Source organism: Xyrauchen texanus, chromosome 36 (assembly GCF_025860055.1).
Source record: "Xyrauchen texanus isolate HMW12.3.18 chromosome 36, RBS_HiC_50CHRs, whole genome shotgun sequence".
Classification (NCBI taxonomy): Eukaryota; Metazoa; Chordata; class Actinopteri; order Cypriniformes; family Catostomidae; genus Xyrauchen; species Xyrauchen texanus.
The window spans coordinates 791,061-801,060 of NC_068311.1; the positions used below are offsets into that span (position 1 = coordinate 791,061).

At 48.4% G+C, this 10,000-nt stretch overlaps 1 protein-coding gene across 1 annotated transcript in view; it reads left to right on the top strand.

Moving 5' to 3' along the window:
* Positions 1-10,000, top strand: part of inppl1a (inositol polyphosphate phosphatase-like 1a) — a 60,907-nt gene that overhangs the window by 47,629 nt on the left and 3,278 nt on the right. Inside the window, exons 20-26 of the mRNA XM_052107704.1 lie at positions 1-77; positions 1,305-1,481; positions 4,142-4,297; positions 4,393-4,474; positions 4,587-4,709; positions 4,784-5,528; positions 9,676-9,812. The exon at positions 1-77 is cut by the window's left edge and continues 37 nt beyond it. Coding sequence (XP_051963664.1) covers positions 1-77; positions 1,305-1,481; positions 4,142-4,297; positions 4,393-4,474; positions 4,587-4,709; positions 4,784-5,528; positions 9,676-9,812 — 1,497 coding nt within the window. The remainder of the gene's footprint in view (positions 78-1,304; positions 1,482-4,141; positions 4,298-4,392; positions 4,475-4,586; positions 4,710-4,783; positions 5,529-9,675; positions 9,813-10,000) is intronic.

Below are 10,000 nucleotides of genomic sequence, written 5' to 3' on the forward strand. Positions count from 1 at the left end.
TGAAAACATTGAAGCCATTGTTAAAACCGCCAGCAGAACCAAGTTCTTCATTGAGTTTTATTCCACGTGTCTGGAGGGTGAGAAAAGTATAAAACAAATGAGGAAATTATTTCTCCTTTAACCCTTTAAGCTCCGAAGGGCCCACGAGAAGAAAGAAAATGAATTGTCAATATATTAAAAACTGCAGTCTTGAGCAACACACAATCGGTGTCGTTTGAAAGTTTATAAGCTGTACTTTATAATGCATGTAGATATTATGACCAAAACTGAACAAGTGCTTTAAAATCTGCAGATAAATCAGAAGCACTGAACAATCAGTCAAAACGTCAAACTGATCAAATATTCATGTGTCATATGTTGTTGGAAAGATCTCAAAGAGTAAAATACAATCAGACTATTTGTTTTACTCACAGATGAAAATATAGCGAGTAACAGCTAAATATATGTCTTTGACTATTATGTTAGTGTTGCTTATAAGTTCACGAAAAATAACGGAACATTATTTAGAGTCTGTGATTATCTTTCAATCGAGTCCACACACAAGATAATCAGATGTATAGATCATTAGATAATCCACATGAAGCACAATGTTACATATGACCACCAGGAGATGGCGCCAAATACACGACACAGACTCAATGATGACTCAAATGACACAGAATGAAACTCATAGCATAACACTCATCTATGTGTTATGCTGTAACTTTTGATTGCTTTGTCGTATCAACACAATATTTCTCTTAGATACGGTTGACATGATTGGGAACCAAATAAAAGCAGTTTTGCTCATCTTTGACCTTTGACCCCTGGTAGATCGGAACCAACATGATCAATAATATGTCAAATAAGAAAATATGAAAAAAGAAAATTTTTGGATAAAGTGTTTTATGATTTTTCTTAGACCGAGAGTCTCAGAATGTATCATAATTATATCATTAAAACATTGGAAAAGTGTTCTTTATAATGATACCAAACACTCGACCCTCCTCGACCTTTAATTTTGGGTATGCCACTCAAACAGGACATCTTTAAAAACGCCTTCAGAGCTTAAAGGGTTAAATGTGTTTGTTAGAGTCTGTGTTTATTAAACAAACAAATGAGTAGTTGTTCTTTGATCTTTATTGAACTGTTAAAGTATTAAAGCTTCAATTCAAGACAGTATATAACAGCATTCACGAACCAGAATATTTGGTGCGTATATGATGGGGAAAATGTAGTCCGGGAAGCTAGCTGTAGTATTTCTGTTGTGCTGCGTAAAGTAAAATATCAGCAACCCTCCTGATGACCTGTGTGTCTGTGTTCAGAGTTTAAGAAGAGTTATGAAAATGACACCCAGAGCAGCGACAACATTAATTTCCTGCGCGTGGGCTGGTCATCTAAACAGCTGACGACGTTGAAGCCCATCCTGTCGGACATCGAGTACCTACAAGATCAACATCTGCTGCTCACTGTGAAATCTCTGGACGGATACGAGTCGTACGGTACGAACTTGTGTCTTAGAGAAGAGTCCTTTAAACGTGTTATTCAGATAGCTGCTAGAAACACTGTAACTTACTTGCTGGTCGACTGAAATGGGTTTTTCGATGCCAAGTCTGATATCTAGCAAGCAGGATGTCTGATATAAATGCCAAATACATAACGCAATTGAACAACAGGAAAGTAGATGTATAAAAAATGTCTAAAATGTAACAAACACTGTTTACTTAAATTCGGTGAACCTCGTGCGACCCCCGAGTCCACATGCGTGGATGTTAGATTTTGTCTTTGCTATATGCAACACATAATTTAATTTCATTTAAATGGACTGATCTCAGTTCAGGAGACTCACGATTCAGTAAAGGGTTAAACTATTGATGTACCATGTCATGTGACAGAACAACATGGCGCTGATCACAGCAAAGTTTGTGTTTGGATGAAACGGCAACAAAACTACATCTGGTTTTACATCGAAACCTGTTTGAGTCACAAAATTAGATTCTGTAGTTGCATCCCATTTTTAAAATGTTATCGATTAATCGTGAAACGGCGCGATGTTAAACACAATGTATGTGGACTATGTTCTCGGTTTCAGTTCAACTATCCTATATTTACTGTACATTATCACAATGACCACGTATGTGGACTATGTTCTCGGTTTCAGTTCAACTATCCTATATTTACTGTACATTATCACAATGACCTCGTATGTGGACTATATGCTCTGTTTCAGTTAAACTATCCTATATTTACTGTACATTATCACAATGACCACGTATGTGGACTATATGCTCTGTTTCAGTTCAACTATCCTATCTTTACTGTACATTATCACAATGACCACGTATGTGGACTATATTCTCGGTTTCAGTTCAACTATCCTATATTTACTGTACATTATCACAATGACCACGTATGTGTACTATATTCTCGGTTTCAGTTCAACTATCCTATCTTTACTGTACATTATCACAATGACCACGTATGTGGACTATATGCTCGGTTTCAGTTCAACTATCCTATATTTACTGCACATTATCACAATGACCACGTATGTGGACTATGTTCTCGGTTTCAGTTCAACTATCATATATTTACTGCACATTATCACAATGACCACGTATGTGGACTATGTTCTCGGTTTCAGTTCAACTATCCTATATTTACTGTACATTATCACAATGACCACGTATGTGGACTATGTTCTCGGTTTCAGTTCAACTATCCTATATTTACTGTACATTATCACAATGACCTCGTATGTGGACTATATGCTCTGTTTCAGTTAAACTATCCTATATTTACTGTACATTATCACAATGACCACGTATGTGGACTATATTCTCGGTTTCAGTTCAACTATCCTATATTTACTGTACATTATCACAATGACCACGTATGTGGACTATATTCTCGGTTTCAGTTCAACTATCCTATGTTTACTGTACATTATCACAATCAGAATTAATGGGTTCATCCAACTGTTGGAAAATGTGTCTTTCAGAGTCTTTGGATGAAAATAAGGTGCATTTCACAATTTAGTATCACTGTCCACATATGTGGACATACATGTTTAGGAAGATTATTTGGTCTAAAATGGGTTTTTATTCATGTTTCATAGGGACTACTAGTTACAAATCAAAAAGGGGAACGCACACAGCAGTCACGCGGTGGCCAAATATCGGCCAATATATCGGTCCATTACTGCAAGATTTAATTCAAAACTGTTGCTCCATCATGACTGTAGTTGACCTGAAAGAGAAAACTGACAATAGTTCACACTATCGTCCCTCCTTTACTTTTTATTTTTTCTTTCCTCCCCTTTTCTCCCCAATCTGTAACGCCCAATTCTCAATGCGCTCTTGGTGGCGTAGTGACTCGCCTCAATCTGAGTGTCGGAGGACGAATCTCAGATACCTCCTCGTCTGAGACCGTCAATCCGCGCATCTTATCACGTGACTTGTTGAGCGTGTTACCATGGAGACGTAGCGCGTGTGGTGGCTTCACTCTATTCTCTGCAGCATCCGCTCACAACTCACCACACGCCCCACCGAGAGCGAGGACCACATTATAGCGACCACGAGGTGGTTACCCCATGTGACTCTACCCTCCCTAGCAACCGGGACAGTTTATATTCATTTAAATTATGCGCTGCATATAGAGAAGCCAAAATACAACGTCCACGTACGTGTACACGGGGTCGCAAGAGACAAAAAAGCACAATTGTGTGTTCCAGTGAGACACGTATAATGGAAGTCAATGGGGCAATTTTTAGAGGGTTTAAAAGCAGAAATATGGAGCTTATAATTTTATAAAAGCACTTTCATTCATTCTGTTGTTAAAACATGTGTATTATTTGAGCTGTAAAGTTGTTTAAATCATTTTTACGTGTTAACAGCATTACGTTGTCATGGCAACAAAGATGTAAAATGGTCTTTATCTCTCCACAGATGTGTCAGTGAGTGATTAAATGACAGTAAAATCTTGTTTATGTCTTGTGTCTATACTTGTGAAACAGTATTTTAATGTTTACAGATTAAACCCCATTGACTTGTATTGGAAGTGTGTCACTGGAACAATGAAGAACATACAGAATGAGCTTGATTGAGAATGTTTCATTTCTGAAATCACTGCATAACTCTGAGTTCTGTGTGTTTGTGTGTAGGTGAGTGTGTGTTGGCTCTGAAGTCGATGATCGGCAGCACAACGCAGCAGTTTCACACGTATCTGTCTCACCGCGGTGAAGAGACCGGAAACATCCGTGGGTCCATGAGGGTCAGAGTGCCCTCAGAGCGCATGGGCACCAGAGAACGACTCTACGGTACTGAGAGAGAGTTGTTAATTGTTTATCACCTGTTGTGTTGCTTCATTGTTGGTTGTGTATTTGAGGTTCATTTGTCTCTCCGGCTCGTTCAGAGTGGATCAGTGTTGATAATGATGAGACGGGTGGACCAAAAGGCAGAACGCTGCCACCTAGAGCCGGGCACGATTACGTTAAGTATGCCAAGATCTTGTTAAAGTCTAAATATAAATGTTAGGTTTATAGCTTTAACGTGTTTACAAATCAAATGGACCTTTTGTGAAGGTGTCTAACAGTTTTGTTCCTCTAGACCAACAACAAGCAGGAAGTTGGGGTCAGCTGACCTCGGGAAAGTGTCGGAGGAGGGAGACAAGAGCGTCAGCGGGCGCCCTACACACACACACACTACTAAAGACGACAGCACGCAGAACAGGTGGACTCTCACTCTTTTAAGCACTCTTATTTGTTTATATAGAGCATATTTCACATATGTTTTTGGTTTGTCAGAGGGAAACAGGATCCGTTTGAAGGTGACGCCACGACATGCAAAAACAGCTTCAATAACCCCGCCTACTACATTCTAGAAGGAGTTCCCAACCAATCAGCAGCTCTGGCCTCTGACATGCTTCCTTCTGAATGCAATAAAATGGCTCCCCCTGTGGGTGGCGTGGGGAAAAACAAGCCCCCCAGCGGTACCTCAGTGCAGGGCCGCAGGCAGACGAGCGGACGCACGGTTCGGCCCATCAGCGAGGAGGGGTCCTCGGAGGACGATGGCAACATCGGGGGTCACGTCAGGTTGCTTAATCGCCCTCCACCAGATTTCCCCCCTCCCCCGCTGCCCAAAGGAGCTCAAGATATGGCGGAAAACTCCTTCGGCAAACCACGGATGTTTCCGGATCTTGCCGAAGTCAAAATCCCTCCCGCGTCTGCGGTGACGTCAAAACCGCTGCCGTCTCCCAGTTTCATAGCTCCCTCTGGAGGAGGTGTGGCCTTCTGCCTGGAGGCTCCGCCCATGCTGAGCCCAAGCGCCACCCCGTTCTGTCGAGGGGGTGGGGCCCTGGGACTGGACGACCAGTCATGTTCAGTCCTGCAGATGGCCAAGACGTTGAGTGAAGTGGAGTATCCGTCAGGGCTTGAGCGGGGGTGCGCTGGGGGGGTGATGAAGGGGGCGGGCGCTCCTCACCTGCGTGGGATGACCTTCCCCCCGTGCTCCATACAGGAGGAGAGCATCGCAGAAGACCTGCCTGAAGAGGTGAGTCCAAAAAAATGTAAACTTTTCCGGTAAAACTTTGTGTGTTTTATGTATGACATCACCGAAATGCCATAAAACACGCTGATGCCATTTTCTGGCATTAAGTTTTAACAAGCTGTACCAAAATAGCATTCCACGACTATTTAAAAAATGTGACCGGACATGATTTGTGTGGAGATTTGGAGCGAGTGAGCCTGTGAGCGTGAGTGTGCGTGTGAGCGAGTGAGTGTGCGGGTGAGTGTGCGGGTGAGTGTGCGGGTGAGTGTGCGGGTGAGTGTGCGGGTGAGTGTGCGGGTGAGTGTGCGGGTGAGCGTGAGTGTGCGTGTGAGCGAGCGAGTGAGTGTGCGTGTGAGCGAGTGAGTGTGCGGGTGAGTGTGAGCGAGTGAGTGTGAGCGTGAGCGAGTGAGTGTGAGCGTGAGTGAGTGAGTGTGTGAGCGAGTGAGTGTGTGAGCGAGTGAGTGTGCGTGTGAGCGAGTGAGTGTGTGTGAGTGAGTGAGTGTGTGAGTGAGTGAGTGTGCGTGTGAGTGAGTGAGTGTGAGTGAGTGTGTGAGTGTGAGTGAGTGTGCGTGTGAGCGAGTGAGTGTGTGTGCGTGTGAGTGTGTGTGCGTGTGAGTGTGTGTGCGTGTGAGTGAGTGAGTGTGTGAGTGAGTGAGTGTGAGCGTGAGTGAGTGAGTGTGCGTGTGAGTGAGTGAGTGTGTGAGCGAGTGAGTGAGTGTGCGTGTGAGCGAGTGAGTGTGTGTGCGTGTGAGCGAGTGAGTGTGCGAGTGAGTGTGCGTGTGAGCGAGTGAGTGTGCGTGTGAGCGAGTGAGTGTGAGCGAGTGAGTGTGGGTGAGCGTGAGTGTGCGTGTGAGCGTGAATGTGCGTGTGAACGAGTGAGTGTGCGGGTGAGCGTGCGTGTGAGCGAGTGAGTGTGAGCGTGAGTGTGAGTATGTGTGTGAGCGAGTGATCGTGAGCCTGTGAGCGCGAGTGTGCATGTGAGCCGTGGCGTGAGCGCGTGAGCCTGTGAGCGTGAGTGTGCGCGTGAGTGTGCGTGTGAGTGTGCGTGTGAGTGTGCGTGTGAGCGTGAGTGTGAGTGTGCGTGTGAGCGTGAGCCTGTGAGCGTGCGTGTGAGCGTGAGCCTCTGAGCGTGAGTGTGCGTGTGAGTGTGCGCGTGAGTGTGCGTGTGAGCGTGCGTGTGAGCGTGCGTGTGAGCGTGCGTGTGAGCGTGCGTGTGAGCGTGCCTGTGAGCGTGCGTGTGAGCGTGCGTGTGAGCGTGCGTGTGAGCGTGAGTGTGCGTGTGAGCGTGAGCCTGTGAGTGTGCGTGTGAGTGTGCGTGTGAGCGTGAGCCTCTGAGCGTGAGCCTCTGAGCGTGAGTGTGCGCGTGAGCGTGCGTGTGAGCGTGCGTGTGAGCGTGCGTGTGAGCGTGCGTGTGCGTGTGAGTGTGCGTGTGAGCGTGAGCCTGTGAGCGTGAGTGTGTGTGTGTGTGCGCGTGAGCGTGAGTGTGCGCGTGAGCGTGAGTGTGCGCATGAGCGTGAGTGTGAGCGTGAGCCTGTGAGTGTGAGCGTGAGCGTGAGCCTTTGAGCATGAGCGAGTGAGCGTGAGCGAGTGAGCGTGAGCCTGTGAGTGAGCGTGAGCGTGTGAGCGTGAGTGCGTGAGCGTGCGTGTGAGCGTGTGTGCGTGAGTGCGTGAGCGTGTGTGCGTGCGTGAGTGTGTGAGCGTGTGTGCGTGCGTGAGTGTGTGAGCGTGCGTGAGCGAGTGTGAGTGTGCGTGTGAGCGTGAGTGTGCGTGTGAGCGTGCGTGTGAGCGTGAGTGTGCGTGTCAGCGTGAGTGTGCGTGTGAGCGTGAGTGAGTGTGTGAGCGCGTGAGCGTGCGTGAGTGTGTGAGCGTGAGTGTGTGTGAGCGTGCGTGAGTGTGTGAGCGTGTGTGAGCGTGAGTGTGTGTGCGTGCATGAGTGTGTGAGTGTGTGAGCGTGTGTGCGTGCGTGCGTGAGTGTGTGTGTGTGCGTGAGTGTGTGTGCGTGCATGAGTGCGTGAGCGTGTGTGCGTGCGTGAGTGTGTGAGCGTGTGTGCGTGCGTGAGTGTGTGAGCGTGTGTGCGTGCGTGAGTGTGTGAGCGTGTGTGCGTGCGTGAGTGTGTGAGCGTGTGTGCGTGCGTGAGTGCGTGAGCGTGTGTGCGTGCGTGAGCGAGTGTGAGTGTGCGTGTGAGCGTGAGTGTGCGTGTGAGCGTGAGTGTAAGTGTGCGTGTGAGCGTGAGTGTGCGTGTGAGCGTGAGTGAGTGTGTGAGCGTGCGTGTGTGTGTGTGAGCGTGTATTTATCACTTTGTGGGGACCAAATGTCCCCATAAGGATAGTAAAACCCGAAATTTTTGACCTTGTGGGGACATTTTGTCGGTCCCCATGAGGAAAACAGCTTATAAATCATACTAAATTATGTTTTTTGAAAATGTAAAAATGCAGAAAGTTTTCTGTGAGGGTTAGGTTTAGGGGTAGGGTTAGGTTTAGGGGATAGAATATAAAGTTTATACAGTATAAAAACCATTATGTCTATGGAAAGTCCCCATAAAACATGGAAACACAACATGTGTGAGCGTGAGTGTGCGTGTGAGCGTGAGTGTGCGTGTGAGCGTGAGTGTGCGTGTGAGCGTGAGTGTGCGTGTGAGCGTGAGTGAGTGTGTGAGCGTGCGTGTGTGTGAGTGAGCGTGCGTGAGCGTGCGTGAGCGTGTGTGAGCGTGCGTGAGTGTGTGTGAGCGTGCGTGAGCTTGCGTGAGCGAGCGTGTGAGCGTGCGTGAGTGTGTGAGCGTGCGTGAGTGTGTGTGAGCGTGCGTGAGCTTGCGTGAGCGAGCGTGTGAGCGTGCGTGAGTGTGTGAGCGTGCGTGAGTGTGTGAGCGTGTGTGAGCGTGCGTGAGTGTGTGAGCGTGTGTGAGCGTGCGTGAGCTTGCGTGAGCGAGCGTGTGAGCGTGCGTGAGTGTGTGAGCGTGCGTGAGTGTGTGAGCGTGTGTGCGTGCGTGAGTGTGTGAGCGTGTGTGCGTGCGTGAGTGTGTGAGCTTGTGTGCGTGCGTGAGTGCGTGAGCGTGTGTGCGTGCGTGAGCGAGTGTGAGTGTGCGTGTGAGCGTGAGTGTGCGTGTAAGTGTGCGTGTGAGCGTGTGTGAGCGTGCGTGAGTGTGTGAGCGTGTGTGAGCGTGCGTGAGCTTGTGTGAGCGAGCGTGTGAGCGTGCGTGAGTGTGTGAGCGTGCGTGAGTGTGTGAGCGTGTGAGCGTGCGTGCGTGCGTGAGTGTGTGAGCGTGCGTGAGTGTGTGTGAGCGTGCGTGAGCTTGCGTGAGCGAGCATGTGAGCGTGCGTGAGTGTGTGAGCGTGCGTGAGTGTGTGAGCGTGCGTGAGTGTGTGAGCGTGCGTGAGTGTGTGTGAGCGTGCGTGAGCTTGCGTGAGCGAGCATGTGAGCGTGCGTGAGTGTGTGAGCGTGCGTGAGCGTGTGAGCGTGTGAGCGTGTGTGAGCGTGCGTGCGTGAGTGTGTGAGCGTGCGTGAGTGTGTGAGCGTGCGTGAGTGTGTGAGCGTGCGTGAGCGTGTGAGCGTGTGTGAGCGTGCGTGCGTGCGTGAGTGTGTGAGCGTGCGTGAGTGTGTGAGCGTGCGTGAGCGTGTGAGCGTGCGTGAGCGTGTGAGCGTGTGTGAGCGTGCGTGAGTGTGTGAGCGTGCGTGAGCGTGTGAGCGTGTGTGAGCGCAGCGCGTCGCGTGGAGTGTGTGAGCGTGCGTGAGTGTGTGAGCGTGCGTGAGCGTGTGAGCGTGCGTGAGCGTGCGAGCGTGTGTGAGCGTGCGTGCGTGCGTGAGTGTGTGAGCGTGCGTGAGTGTGTGAGCGTGCGTGAGTGTGTGAGCGTGCGTGAGCGTGCGTGAGTGTGTGAGCGTGTGTGAGTGTGTGAGCGTGCGTGAGTGTGTGAGCGTGCGTGAGTGTGTGAGCGTGCGTGAGCGTGCGTGAGCGAGTGTGAGTGTGAGTGAGCTGCACATTATTTTATTCAAAATGTAAAAATGCAGAAAGTTTTTGGTTTGGGGATGTAATCTATAGTTCATACAGTATAAAAATCATGTCTATGGAGAGTCCTCATAAAACATGAAAACCCAACGTGTGTGTGTGTGTGTGTGTGTGTGTGTGTGTGTGTGTGTGTGTGTGTGTGTGTGTAGGGTCTGTGGCACTCAGTCAGTAGTTGCAGCAGTCTGTCTGTTGACCGCAGTGTTGGCGAGTGGTTGCAGAGACTCGGCCTGCAGCATTATGAAGAGGGACTGCTACACAACGGCTGGGACGACCTGGAGTTCCTCAGGTGCGCATCACACACACTCCACTTTATCATCATGCAGCAATGAACTGCAACATCAAACTGCTTCTGGTCTTCACTGTTTTATTATAATACATAAAGCGACTAATGTTATTCAGTCAAGGGCATTAGCGTAAGCATGTTCAGCGCACACACATACGCCACCTGTCAATCAAATGGTTTTCAACAGCAGA